This window comes from Danio aesculapii, chromosome 7, assembly GCF_903798145.1.
Source record: "Danio aesculapii chromosome 7, fDanAes4.1, whole genome shotgun sequence".
In the NCBI taxonomy this organism is placed as follows: Eukaryota; Metazoa; Chordata; class Actinopteri; order Cypriniformes; family Danionidae; genus Danio; species Danio aesculapii.
The window spans coordinates 23944280-23959715 of NC_079441.1; the positions used below are offsets into that span (position 1 = coordinate 23944280).

Consider the following 15436-nt stretch of genomic DNA (forward strand, 5'->3'; position numbering starts at 1 on the left):
TTTTTCTTCAGTAATGATAATTCAAGAATATTTTATTCTCATTGTGTTTTGTGTTGGTAGAATCACTGGTTTAAAAACACCACAGGAAGACATTTAAACTCCCAGCAGGTCTCAAAAAGTGATTGACTCATTCATTAAAAAGATTTGTTCATATTAATAAATTTATTGAAATGCAAATAAAGTCTTTTTAAATTAATCAAACCATTGATACAATATATTTGCTCAAAAATTGTATAGAATGAAACTCTACAATGAATGATAGGCTCTTTGTTTAAATATACTTTTTTCATGAAACAAAATCAGAGTTTAAATTGTATCTTATTACATTATCTATTTTTTGAACTGTTAAAAAACTTAATGAAATCAATATCACATTTGTGTCCCTGCACTGTAAAAAATTGCGGTTAAAATTTACAGTATTACTGGCAATTTTGATTACCATTAATACTGTAAAATGTACTTGTGCTCTGTAAATTAACAATTACAATGTTGCTGTAAAACTACAGCACAGGTGTGATAGTTCATTTACAATGCGGTTGTAAATTATTACCAGTAATACTGTAAAAATTGCCCCAAATACTGTAAAATTTGCAAGCACACTGTAAAATGATAATTAAAATTGTGCTGTAAAACTACAGCACTGTTGTAATTGTTAATTTACAGTGCACTTGAAAATTTTACAGTGCAACTGGCAACTAAAATTGTCAGTAATACTGTAAACATTACTACTATTGTATTCTACTACAGTCTTATGTTGCATGTGTATATTTTTGGCAATCCATAAGGACCAAAAACATCACTTCCACTACGCTCGCCGCCATATTTTGTCCACTATGGTCACACTCACAACCAGAGTACATTTAAATTAGACTAAACGAAACCAATATTTCGCTAAAGAATAAACAAATACTGGTTATGATGCTTCTGATGATACCTCAAGTTAGTTCAAAATGTTGCTGCAAGGCTTTTAACCTGTACCAAAAATATGACCACATCACACCAATCTTACGCTCTTTACACTGGTTTCCTGTGCACTATCGTGTCACTTTTAAAATTCAATTCAATTCAATTCAATTCACCTTTATTTGTATAGCGCTTATACAATGTAGATTGTGTCAAAGCAGCTTCACATAAAAGGTCACAGTAAATAGGAACAGTGTAATTCAGTTTGTAGTGTTTAAGTTCAGTTCAGTTTAGCTCAGTTCAGTGTGGTTTAATAATCACTACTGAGAGTCCAAATATTGAAGGGCAAATCCAACGATGCGCAGCTCTACAGATCCCGAACCATTCTTCTCTTGGTTTTTAAATCACTAAATGGCTTGGCTCCTTCCTACCTGTCAGACCTGTCAACTGAACATCAGCCTCGTCGGTCTCTTTGGTAATCTAACCAGAAACTGTTATGCATCTCAAAGTCGAGGCTGAAATGCAGGGATGATCGTGCTTTTGTAGTAGCTGCCTCTCTGTATTAGATCTTTATCATCTCTGTCTGTTCTTAAATCTAGGTTGAAAACTTACCTTTTTGATTTGGCATTTTATCAGTGAGAATTGTTTGTTTTGGCCATAATAATCAGTGAGACTTGTTTGTTTTAGCTATAATTTTATACCTTTCCCTTTGTGATTTGAATTGTGCAGCACATTGGTCAACATTGGTTGTGTTTAATTGTGCTAAATAAATAAAATTGACATTGACATATAAAGGGTGTATTAAAATAAATAATCAAATTAAAGATTTAAACTAAAACTGGCAATCGACGATTAAAAGTAAACAACTATAACTTTGGTCTGTGTGTAACTCTTACTGCAAGTATCTTCTTGTCTTCTTTGTCACAGACACACGGCCACCAGCCTTTCACCGTCTTCTGCTCAAACAAAGAGACCAGTTTGTCCTGGGACTGAGAGAGCATCTCAAGACCACACTTCTCTGGAGACTTTGCTGGACTCAGCATGTGGTTCAGATCCATCTCCAAAGAGCCTGAGAAAGAGATTCAGAATATTTATGTCATGCATGGCTAATACAACAAATACAACAGTGGAATATGTAACGTCTACTTCGCCCAATACCGTACATGAAGTAAAAGCGTCTTTTCATTCACATATCATCTGTAAATAAACATTATCAATGTAAAATAGCCAGAACAGAAAAGCAAAAGTCAGCAAGTATCCTACATTTTTCCAATCATTCCCCATACGGTCAGTCCAAAAAAAAGTTTGTCCTTCAGCCTCCGCTTCTGGCAGTCTGTCATTTCGGTGAGGTTTTCACATCGTGGTCAGATGCTAATTATTTCACGAATGTACATAGATCAGAGTATTTTATAGAGGTCTTTAAAGAGTCAGCCCATAACTCATTTTTCTTCCAGTTTGTGCTGACATGCTGGAAATCAGGTTCAGCTGATAATAGTAATATCAGCAGTAAAGACGTTATAGGGGTCTCGTGTGGTCTGAATGATGTATTTGCGTTAAGGTTGTTAAGCTCATTTATGCTGACGGTCACACTTCACAACCTCACACAGGTTACGGAGGTAGCCATCACCAAAAAAAAAAAACTCCATCTGCACTCATGTCCATACAGACAGCAGAGCTATAGGTTCAAAACAATAAACCACACACATGGTCCTATCAGTGTGGTCCAGTCCCACACAGTATTTTTCTTCTGTCATGTCAAGGCTGAAAAATACGCAGAAGGGCTTTGTGGTGCTGCGCAAGGTTAACATGGCTGAATTCGCTGAGCTGAGGAGGAGGCTGAGGAGTGATCTGACATGAGGGATGACGAGTGGCTTTTTGGTCTTACCGAGGAAATCATCAAAGGAGAACTTGTCATTGTCCCAAATCTGGATAGTAAGTTTTGGAGCAAGTTTCGTTTCAACTTTATCCAGACTCCAAAAGTGTTCCTGGAGAGAAGGAAACATGGTGTGATTGATAGAGGTACAGACAGAAGAACTACCTACTTATTAATTACTGTAGCAATTTTGCTGATGAAAGTGTAGATGTTTCTCTCATGTGTGCTACTGTAACCATGACAAGTGTAAGGTGAAATTATTTACCAGTTATCTTTAATATTTTTATAAAAGTTTTAGGCACATTAATGCTACTTTTATATTTCTTTGACCTTTTCTGACATCTAATGCTCAAGGTTAATCTGGCTGAATCATTGAAGTGCTGTTTTATAATAGAAACTGAAGTGTAAGGGCACAACTCCACTGGAAGTGTAAGGGCACATTTCCACTGAAGTGTTTTTGACCATTTTAGTTTAGAAATGATAAAAAAATACGTTTGAAGTAGTATACTGCTGCGAGTGGTTTTCAAAGTTTCTCCTTAAAGCATTTTTTCCCAACGAAAGCAAGTTTTCCAATGAGAGCGCTGTATTTTTTAAAATACCATTAGTGTGACAAAGCGCTGAGCATCTTTTTTATTTTCGCTGGCTGTTTTTTAAATGTGCCATCAGTTGGAGATTGTTTAACTTCTTTTTTTTAATCTGTTTTTTAAACTTTTACAAATAAAACTAAGTAATTGTACAGAGAAACAAATATTTAAACAAATACTATTCCCACTCCTACCCTGTAAAACAAAATGAAATTACATTTATCCAAAAAGAAAAAAAGTAACAAAAAATAAAAATAAAAACATTAATAAAAGAAAACAAAACCTGTACAGAATACACATGTACCTTGATAACCCAATATTATACACATTAATCCTCAGGTAATTATACAATTTACTTACAGTTGATGTCAGAATTATTAGCCACCCCCCCCCCCCCTTTAATTATTAGCCCCCTGTTTTCCCCCAATTTCTGTTTAACGCAGAGAAGACTTTAACACATTTCTAAACATAATAGTTTTAATAACTCATCTCTAATAACTGATTTATTTTATCTTCTCCATGATTACAGTAAATAATATTTGACTAGATATTTTTCAAGATACTTCTATACAGCTTAAAGTGACATTTAAAGGCTTAACTAAATGTTTTTTTTTAAAGTAAAAACTGCTTTTATTATAGCCGAAATAAAACAAATAAGACTTTTTACAGAAGAAAAAATATTATCAGACATACTGTGACAATTTCCTTGCCCTGTTAAATATAATTTGGGAAATATTTAAAAAATGAAAAAAAATTAAAAGAGGGCTAATAATTCTGACTTCAACTGTATATGCATTTACTTTGCAATTGAAAGGGCCGAAGGTTTAGATTTACCGTGTTTAGAGATACTCACATGCTCAGAAAAGAAATTTCTAAATGGGTCCCATATTACAGAAGAAGCCCTAGTATTGCCATTTATTGTAAATCTGATTTTTTCCCAAATGGATGCATCTCGCAACAAGTTTTCAAAACTTGGGGGAAATCTTTTTTGCTAACCATGTCAAAAATGCAAGGGCATTTGCAGTACAACTCGATAACCCTGCTATATTCGGAGAAAGTCCAAAAAGTGCAATAAGAGGACACGGTTCGATGTGCATCATTGTAACAGAAGAGAAACACTTGAAAATTGATAGCCAAAAAGAAGTAATTGATGGGCAAAGCCAAAACGTATGTCTGCCCGTGCTTGATTACAGCGATTACATATAGGGTCCAAGTCTTGAGTTATTTTTGCCAACCTCACTTTTGTCCAATATATTTGGTGAACAATTTTTAATTGGATAAGGCAATGTTGTGTACAAATAGAGATTGATTGACTTCTGAGTTAAAACACAGCACTGCAGAAGTGCTCTTCAGAAAAGTTTAGAAGAGTGCTGGAGCTTCCAGTATTAATTCAATTCTTATTAATAGTAATTAAGGTAGCAGTTGGGCTTAGGTATTGGGTGGAATTAGGGATGTAGATGTGATCATACTTCATAAGTACGAATAAACAGCCAATATCTCATTATTAAGTAGGTAATAATTCAGTAGTTAATAGCAGGAATTGTTACTTAAAGTGTTACCTGAAAAGTTATTAATGCACAATATACATTTAAATATATAATATATAAAAATATATACTTATTTTCAGATTTATTATGCTTATAATTAACAGTTTTGTTAATTGGTTCCTGTGTTAAAATCTAGAAGAGTGTTCACTGGTGGCAAATGTTATCGAAGTGTTTTTCCCCAGCTCATGAACAATAAAAAACATTGACAGCCAATTGAAATCTATTATGCTTGAAAGAACTAAAGCATTTATGGCAGAAGATGACTTTCTGAAGCACGTACATACAGTATAATAATCAGTATAATAGTGTTTTAGGAGTGGACGCTAATATAATCATGTGTAGTTATCTTCATATTCACCATTCTTGAAGTGAACAGGCCTTAAGTGGCTTGCTTATAAAATTACATCCAACTATTGTTTAGTTACTAGCCCCAAAAACTGATTAACACCACCTACAGGAGAAACTAAGGCTGTACAATATTGGACAAAATTGACATTGCGATATTTTACACATTGCAATAGTGAGTATACATTCACCAGATTAAATGAATAACTCAATTTAGAAAGAATTCAGAATTTTCGATTGATTAGAATGATTTTGTAAGGGAGTGCTTCAGCATAATAAGCATCAATAAAAATACAAGTGAAATAAACAGTGTTTTATGGTTTTTAATTTAATTCATCTTTTTGATTTAGCTTTTACAATGTAGATTGTGTCAGAGCAGCTTAATGTAGAAGTTCTAGTAAACTGAAACTGTGTCAGTCCAGTTTTCAAAGTTGAAGTTTAGTTTAGTTCAGTTCAGTGTGGTTCAATTTTCACTGCTGCAAGTCCAAAACACTGAAAAGCAAATCCATCAATGTACAGCTCCACAAATCCTAAACCAAGCAAGCCGGTGGTTTTCTGGGAGACTAGCAGCTATCAGACACACAAATTGAATAATCACATGTAGGCATGTGGGCATGGGATGATAAGAGGTTTCAAGGTTTACTGCGGTTTGGAAAAGTCAAGGTTTTAAAACTGCAAAAAAATATGTTATGCTGTTCCTATGGTATATGTACTTTTTATGTGTTTTTTATTTAGTTTTTTATGGCAACAGTATCTCCAGCAGAAAAGGACCTTCCACATCAATACTTGTCAGCCCTTGATTCAAGAATCATTTGAGAAACGAATATCTTACACACCAACATCCAAACATGCCATAAACCTGTACAGTGCAGTGGCTTACTTTTATTGAAAGAAAGATATCCAAGGATGCCTTTTCAGGTTGTGGGGAAATCTGTAGTTTTTTAAACTAATGAAGATAGCAGAAGTCAATGATTTACTTTAATTATTTAGCATGATGTGTTTACTGTTCCAAAATATTTAAAATGTTTCTTAAAAGAAAATATATATGGCCCTATCATACACCCGGCTCAATAAGGCGCAAGACCAGCGATACCCTTATTTCAGACCACCTGTAATATCAGACCAGCAAAACCCTAATTTTTACATTTTGCGTCACGTTGTTTAAATAGCAAATCCATTTGCTCCACTTTGTGAACTTGTGGTTTTTCTGGTCTGAAAAAGAGGTGTGTTAGGGCGCATTGTTGGCGCGTTGCTATTTTAAGGAATTGAAATAGACTGTACCACTGACCAGCTAAAAGCTGGTCTAAAGTCCAACCAGAGTGGTTAGTTATGCGTCTATGCAGGCCCGAACGCTTACACATTGCTTAAAGGGCACCTATGGTAAAAAATCTACTTTTCAAGCTGTTTGGACAGACATATGTGCATGTATGGTGTATAGACCATCATATTGGGGTGATATAAGCACACCCAGTGCTTTTTTTTCAATTTAAAAACATAAAAAACGGTGGACCAATTGGAGCTGTTTTCAAATCGACCGCAACTTTACTTAGGAGAGCGGTCCCCCCGCCCACCAATATTGATTGACATCATATCCTCAGTTTGTTGATTCACGTCTGCCATTTTCAGCCTGAGTCGAAGCAATATCACTAAAGGAACACGCTAGCTCTATTTTTTAGATGCAAGGCTCATTGGGCTCAACACAAGATCAATATTCTCCACATTATCGCTCTAATCGGAATTATTGGTTGTATCTTTAGGTAGGTTTGCAAACATGTGTACTTCTCATTGAGTCTACCTTATACTTCAGTCGTTTGCATTTCTTGCGATCCCAGAAGCTCCCTGTGATCTTAACTAGCATGCGTTTTAGAATCCTAAACATAGGTTTCTATCAGGGTACACTCAGCTCATGGCCCCGCCCCCTTTTTACGTTGGCGGGAAGCCGAAACTATGACACTTTTTAACACATTATAATAAAAAAATCTGAATTGTGTTTTAAACTGAACCTAAACTGGCACACTCAGAAGAACCATAATATTAATATTAAATCATAAAAAAGAGATAAACTATGTGTCCTTTAATACACACAATACACAAATTTCTGCACAAATAAACCAAAAAAATTAAAAAATCAAACGATTAAAATGTTACAAAATTATTATTTCTACATTAAATATGTAAAACACTACCCCCATGCCTTCTTCATCTCGAGGGGGGGATTTGCATTTGTGTAAATGTATTATTATTTATCATATGCATATTTATATCTGTTTTAACAAAAACAAGTTTAAATTTGTCCACCTGTCTGGTTTTGGACACATATGCATCACCATAAGGGGCATAAGAATAGGACGTGTGTTTGGATATAACTTTGATCACACTTCGTTATTATTTTTATTTTATTTGTTTGCTGGAAATTAGAACTGAATTTAGAAATAGTTTGGAAACAAATCATTGCGCTTAACAAACAAAATTAAATATGTAGAATGGATGTCTTCAGTGGAGTGTGTACAACACCGTTTCCTTATCCACAAAAGTAAAGGAGTAAAAGTAAAGAGAAAGTAAAGAGGCTGAATGGAGGAGGCTCGTTCTTTATCCTCGCATTGCAGATGGTCTGTTAAACAGTTTTTTTGCTAGTGAAGCATTCAGTTTTTCCACCTACAAAGTCCGCCATGTAAATAGAAAATGCACAATAGAGTGACACAACTGACTCTTAAAGGGAATGGGAGATGATACTCTGATTGGTTTATTGCACGTTATGCTCAAAATACACCCATAACTCATTAAGAGACTAAGCACAAACCTGTTGGTCCATGCGCCAGGGTGCAAACCCTATTTTTCCATCCTTACAATAGCAAAAGTGGATTATGACACACCTTGAATGCTTTTGCACCATGCGTTTTAGACTTTGCCGTGGTTAAAATAGAGCCCATAGTGTTCAATGGGAAAAAGTTTTTTTTTTTACCAAGACATTAAAAAAGAACATATTTTAGACCAGTAATCACAGTACTGTAAAGTCATAATATTTTTATCCAAGATTATCATACAATCAGAATCTTATACCGGCCCATGCCTACTATATAGTCATCATCATATATAACTACAATCAATCTTTCATAAAGTAACAAACATTTTAATTTCTTGTGTCTGAATGCTTTAAAATGGCTTGGAATTCTCACACAACCACAAGCCTTAAAAAACACATACAGAGGATACACTTTTTGGTAACTTTCTGGTTAAACTTTGCAATGACTCCACATGTGTTTTTAACAGTAGCTCCTGGTCAACTACAGTATAATCCTGACTCCACACTGCAGATCCTGTGATGTGACTACTGTATTGTGGATTGCGGTATTGATGCTGAAATGATATATATTGTGCAGCCCCAGGAGAAACAGTAGCAGAAATAAACTGACAGGCCTGAGAAAGACAGAGTGAGGAAATGATCGCGTGAATGTGTGAAGCAGAATTAGAAAGCGGGTGAGAGACAGAGAGGGAGAGCGTCAGAAAAAGAGTGTTAGCGACTCCCGATTCTGCACCCCACCGCCAGACGAGATTCCAGCAGCGTGATGGCAGTACTGTACCCATGATGGATGAGCGGACAAACAAGGCCAGCATAATGAACTCACGCTTCACAGAGCTGCACTGCTGCCGTTCACCGGTAAACAGGCCGCACGTCAAGCCTGACAACCGCGTACAGCTCCATCAAAACAAACACTGCAAATAAGAACTCACTTCCAATCCATCACTGAGAATCCGTCTCGCTATGTATCAGCTCTATGGTGTGTTGCATCCAAAAAAAAGCCCAGCCAAAGTGGATCTATCTTTTGACAGCTGTTGTGGGCAGCTCTCTCCATTTAATGGGTGGAACCGCTATCTTCAATCTTACCATAACTGATCTCTCGCCTGCCAAACCCTCACTTTAAGTGCCTTGTCCATCACGACTGTTTTCTCTGAGCTGGCTTGGCTGAAGTCTGGACTGTCTTGCTGTTACAAGATGTTCGTGTACCACGTTCAAGCGAGTGGAAGCATGCCAGATGCAGCCTGCAACATATCTGGGTTTGAAACATTGCATTAAACACCTGCCAACTGCACTGATATCCTTCAAAGTGTGGGCGTTAGGCGAAACCTCTGCAAATCACGCAGGGTGACCCGCGGATCACCTATTCAGACTCAATCAAAGCTAGAGATTTCTGAGCAGAGTGAGGATATGAATGTCGACAGGCCTAGCGTCACCCGCTAACCACTAAACAAATACAGTTTGAGTTTTCATGTCTTTCTTAGTTGATGTTAAGGATGCATTGAAATAAAAATTATGGGCCAAACTGGAAATTCAAGGTGCAATTGGCTGATAAACAAATCGAAAAAGTACTTAATAAAGAAACAAAAGAAAAACAAAAAATGTTTAATGGATTGTTTTAATATTAGTTTTTTTTATTAGAGGAAATTCTAAGTTTTAAATTGACTTCATTTGAACTTTCACAAATGTTAAATATTTTTGCAAAAATTAAATATAGATTATTCTACATTTAGTACTTTCAAACAGAATCAGTTTTAACCTTTTTTAAAAACAAAATCAATATTCAAATAACTATTGTTATAAGCAAAGCACCCCAGCAGGCACAAGATATAAACCTGACGTCAGATTGACGTTGTACCCCAACGTCGAGGGATGTTGCATTTTGGGTGGAAATGAAAATCGGGTTGACATCAGAACCCATTGTCACACCTACGTGACTTCTTCAACGCAACTTAAAATCAACCAAATATCAACGTCTAATGATGTTACAGCTTAACTGTGTGGATGTTACCACTATGACGTCTATCAAGCATTAGATTTTGGTTGGTATACCTGACAAATAAATGTCAGTGTTTGCCGTCAATATGACGTTGGTTTAAGATGTTAGTTGTTGGATTTTGGTCACTTTCCTCACAACCTAAAATCAAACAAATAGCAACGTCCTTTAACGTTATTATTTAACATCAAAATAACATTGTCCTTAAACCAGGGGTCTCAAACTGCCGGACCGCAGGCCATTTTCGGCTCCACCTCCTTCTCCCTCCGGCCTGTATACTCTATAACGAGATTCGGCCCAACAAATCATTTATATTTTTAATGACTATTATTGACATTGACATTGACAATGACATAACCTTGTGGTTTTGACCCCTCCACCTACTGGACATTTAAGGTACTGTACTAAATCTGAGACTACTGTAGCAGAAACAGCTAAAACTGTTAAGTTAGCACTTTTAAACATCCGATCACTCAACAATAAGTCACTTTTAGTCAATGATTTTATCAGCTCAAATTGCCTTGATTTTATGCTTTTAAATGAAACTTGGCTAGATGACAGCTGTAGCGCAGCAGTTCTGAATGAAACAGCTCCTTTAAACTTTGACTTTTTGAGTGTTTGCAGAGCCAATAGGAGAGGTGGAGGCATTGCTGCCCTGTTTAAAGATGTCTATGAGTGTAAACAAGTGTCATTTGGTGACTTTTTGTCTTTTGAATATCTGAGTATAGCACTAAAAGGTGCTCCACGTATCTTACTGATCATTATCTACAGACCTCCAAAATATTCTCCAGCTTTTATTGATGATTTTACAGAGCTGTTATCAATAGTAACCTCTGAATTTGACTATTTTACCATTGCTGGGGATTTTAATATTCACATTGATAATCCAGAAATCAATGCTGTAAAAGAACTGATGACTGTTTTGAACACTTTTGATCTGACTCAGCATGTTCAAGGACCCACACACAATCGTGGACACACTCTTGATCTACTTATAACTAAGGGTTTACACATTTCATCAACTGTTGTTAAGGATGTTGCACTATCTGATCATTTCTGTATTTTCTTTGATATATTGATCACTCCAGCTATTAAAGACAGATCTGTCTCTGTCAGAAAGAGATGCATAAATGAGAACACTAATGAGCAGTTTATGAAGGCCATATCGCTAGCACCAAGTATATCTGCAGACTCTGTTGATTCTCTTCTTGATTTGTTTAACTCTAAAGTTAAGAATGTCATAGATGACATTGCTCCTGTTAAAGCCAAGAAGATAACTAGCAGCCAAAGGGGTTCCTGGACTAGGTCCCCAAGAATTCAAATGACGAAAAGACAGTGCAGAAAAGCTGAGCGTATGTGGAGAAAGACGAAACTAGTAATCCATTATAATATCTATAAAGACAGTCTTCGTGCTTTTAATATGGAACTAAAAACTGCTAGGCAGACTTTCTTTTCAAGCCTTATAAACAGCAACGTAAACAATGCTCGTAAACTCTTTGCAACGATAGAGAAACTCACAACCCCCCCCCAGTCGGATTCCCAGTGAGCTACTCTCTGAAAGCAAATGTAATGAGTTTGCTCATTTCTTTACTGACAAGATCAATAATATCAGAAAGGCAATCAGCTCATCCAATCAGCCAAATTGTGTCGACGTCAGACTAGCTCAACCACAACTTAAGAAATCAGACATTATGTCCGATTTCATGGCAATTAATGGCAAAATCTTAGAAGAGATCGTGCAAATTATGAAAACATCAACCTGCAGTCTCGACACGCTCCCCACATCATTCTTTAAAACGGTATTTACCTGCTTAGAAATGGATCTTCTAAAAGTGGTAAATGCTTCACTTCTCTCGGGGATTTTTCCTAACTCACTTAAAACTGCAGTTGTTAAACCCCTCTTGAAGAAGAGCAACCTAGATAACACCATATTGAGCAATTACAGGCCCATCTCAAATCTCCCTTTCATTGGCAAAATCATTGAAAAAGTTGTTTTTAACCAGGTTAACAAGTTCTTAAACTTCAAGGGGTGTTTGGACAATTTTCAATCTGGTTTCAGACCACATCACAGTACAGAGAGCGCCCTTATAAAGATAATCAATGACATCCGCCTAAATACAGATTCAGGCAAACTAACAGTGCTGGTACTGCTTGATCTCAGTGCTGCATTTGACACTGTCGATCACAGCATACTTCTGGATAGGCTGGAAAACTGGGTTGGGCTGTCTGGGACGGTCCTCAAATGGTTCAGATCTTACCTTGAAGGGAGAGGATACTATGTCAGTATAGGTGACCATAGGTCAGGGTGGACACCCATGACATGTGGAGTCCCACAAGGCTCGATTCTGGCACCACTCCTGTTCAACCTTTATATGCTCCCTCTGAGCCAAATAATGAGAAAGAACCAAATCTCCTACCACAGCTATGCTGATGACACTCAGATCTACCTAGCCTTACTGCCTAATGACTACAGCCCCATTGACACCCTCTGCCAATGTATTGATGAAATTAACAATTGGATGTGCCAAAACTTTCTTCAGTTAAACAAAGAGAAAACTGAAGTCATTGCGTTTGGGAACAGAGATGAGGTTCTCAAGGTGAATGCGTACCTTGGTTCTAAGGGTCAAACAACAAAAAATAAGGTCAAGAATCTTGGTGTGACTCTGGAGTCAGATCTGAGTTTCAATAGTCATGTCAAAGCAGTTAGTAAATCAGCATACTATCATCTCAAAAACATTGCAAGAATTAGATGCTTTGTTTCCAGTGAAGACTTAGAGAAACTTGTTCATGCTTTTATCAGCAGCAGGGTGGATTACTGTAATGGCCTCCTCACTGGCCTTCCCAAAAAGACAGTCAGACAGTTGCAGCTCATCCAGAACGCTGCGGCCAGAATTCTGACCAGAACCAGGAAATCAGAGCACATCACACCTGTCCTCAGGTCTTTACACTGGCTCCCAGTCACATTTAGAATAGATTTTAAAGTATTATTACTGGTCTATAAATCACTAAATGGCCTAGGACCTCAATACATTATAGATATGCTCACTGAATACAAACCTAACAGATCACTCAGATCTTTAGGATCAAATAGATTAGAAATCCCAAGAGTTCAGTCAAAGCAGGGTGAATCGGCTTTCAGCTACTACGCCCCTCGCTGCTGGAATCAGCTTCCAGAAATGATCAGATGTGCTCCAACATTAGGCACATTCAAATCAAGACTGAAAACACATCTGTTTAGCTGTGCCTTTACTGAATGAGCACTGTGCTACGTCCGACAGATCGAACTACTATGTTTTTCTCTTCTTTTTAACTCTTTTATAACACATTTTATCAGCTTTTATTTTATTTTATTTTTATTCTGTTTGTTTTTATTTCTCTTATAATTGTTTCTTTTATTCCTGTTTATGTAAAGCACTTTGAATTGCCACTGTGTATGAAATGTGCTATATAAATAAACTTGCCTTGCCTTGCCTTGCCTTACTACATTTTCAGGTTACTTTCGGTTTCTCTCAGTGTGTGGTCGAGAGTATCGCACATGCAGATTATTTCTGTGGCTGATTTAAACACTGAATTGTGTGAAATGTCTGAAAGTGCTCTATTTTACTACAGCTATATTTTTGTAAATATTTAAGGGTCACTTGATTATAATCAGTTTTATGCCACCTGTATTTTGTTGTACAAACATTTCATGGCGTACACATTATGCTGGTGGTGTAAATATGATCATTTAGCAAATATTCCATTCAAATGGTCTCATTAATACATTTTCCTAATATGCATATTATGATTTGTATTAAAAATGTGCATTAGTAAAATTTGACTTATTTTGAATTTGACTTGAACATGTTAAAGTAAATGTAAATATTTACATACTGTCCCTCTCTTTGTTGTAGTTTTACAACAAAAAAAGAATGATATTGAGAAGAACTATTGCCATTAAAGTCAATAAAGTTACCCAAAACTGCATTCTGCTGTCTTACACTATCTGTTAAACGTTTGGTTAAGTAACAATTGATTGGGACATTATTATTATTGTTATTATGCCTATTACTAAATTGTAGTATTTTCATAGCAAGTTAAACTACCCCTTCAATATGTACAACAAACAAAAAGAAGGAGCTTTGACATTCTTGGCAAGAATGTCTGAGTGCATAAATTACATCAGGTTTCCACATTTTTTTCGTGTGCTTGAATATTAAAACGGCCCTACTATGAATTGTCAGTCACTGATATGCCCCCCTACCCCCAATTTGAGTTTGAGATCCCTGCCTTAGATGCTGAATTTTGGTAACCTGACATCTTGACCTAAATCTAACCTAATATTAAGCTCTTATGATATTGTGTACCTGTTGAAAGGGATCATATAATTTTGGTTTATTCACACTACAAGCAACATCAAATTCAAAAATAAAAAAGCAAAAAACTGAATCAAGGTGACCACCAGGTAAAGTGATTTATATATATTTCATTGACATTTTTTGCCTTTATTCTTTCTGTTAAATACTGGTAATGCTATTTTCAGAGGGATCATCTAGGATCCCTACATATTCTTTCTTTTGTCTCACCTTCTTATCAATGGTGCACAGTTGTTCCGCAGGTAAATAGTGGAAGGGGAAGAGGAAGCGCCAGTTAAAGTTGCCTTCACCACCCAGCGATCGATAGTGCACATCTGTTTTCTGCTTGTTCTCCTCATGACCGTGCATCCAGCTAGGATTGAAAAAAAAAAAAAAAACATTCGCAATTACCCTACACCTCATTTCCAACACATTAGAAGACAATGCTGCTCAGCTGTAATTGATCTACACCTTGGGTCTATGGTTGCCTTGCAACTGTGTGTTTGTTGCTACTGATCGATCATTTTTGCAAGCCATTGTTACTATTGGTCACAGTGGCAACAGACAAGCAACAGGCCCGTGATATGGGAAACAAGAACTACTCAATCTAAGTAGAGCTCATACACATAAACCCAACAACCCCTTTATGACACCCAGATGTACCCTTTCACATAAATGTCACTCATCTTCTCCCCGGTAACACTGACATCATCCAAAATTACATCTCTTGTGTTCCATATAATACAGCGCAGGAAGAACCTATGGGGCAGAAAACAAGGACATGTTTTGATTTTTTGAGAAAGACACACTGACAGATAGTGAGGGAAATGCTCTTACTTTTTAGCTTTGCGTGGGGTGATGTTGAATGGAGGGCCTGGAGGGCCTAAAGACTTAGGGAACAGGTCCACCCACATTTGTAGTCGCCCCTGAGTGTTGGAAAATAAATAAATCTCAGTGAAGTGTGACAGGGCATCTTTGGCATGACATAAACCCTATGAAACAACATAGCTATGCAAATTTAAAAGTATGCTTAAACGTACAATAAAATTGCTACAAT

The 15436-nt window shown here is 36.5% G+C and overlaps 1 protein-coding gene across 4 annotated transcripts in view; it reads right to left on the minus strand.

The window, feature by feature from the left end:
- The window catches only part of dysf (dysferlin, limb girdle muscular dystrophy 2B (autosomal recessive)), a 145939-nt gene that overhangs the window by 4517 nt on the left and 125986 nt on the right, over window positions 1–15436 (minus strand). For all 4 annotated transcript variants that reach the window (XM_056461356.1, XM_056461357.1, XM_056461355.1 and 1 more), the window contains 5 exons: window positions 15217–15305; window positions 15043–15138; window positions 14611–14752; window positions 2789–2888; window positions 1800–1972 (listed from right to left, as the gene is read on the minus strand). In XM_056461356.1, coding sequence (XP_056317331.1) covers window positions 1800–1972; window positions 2789–2888; window positions 14611–14752; window positions 15043–15138; window positions 15217–15305 — 600 coding nt within the window. The remainder of the gene's footprint in view (window positions 1–1799; window positions 1973–2788; window positions 2889–14610; window positions 14753–15042; window positions 15139–15216; window positions 15306–15436) is intronic.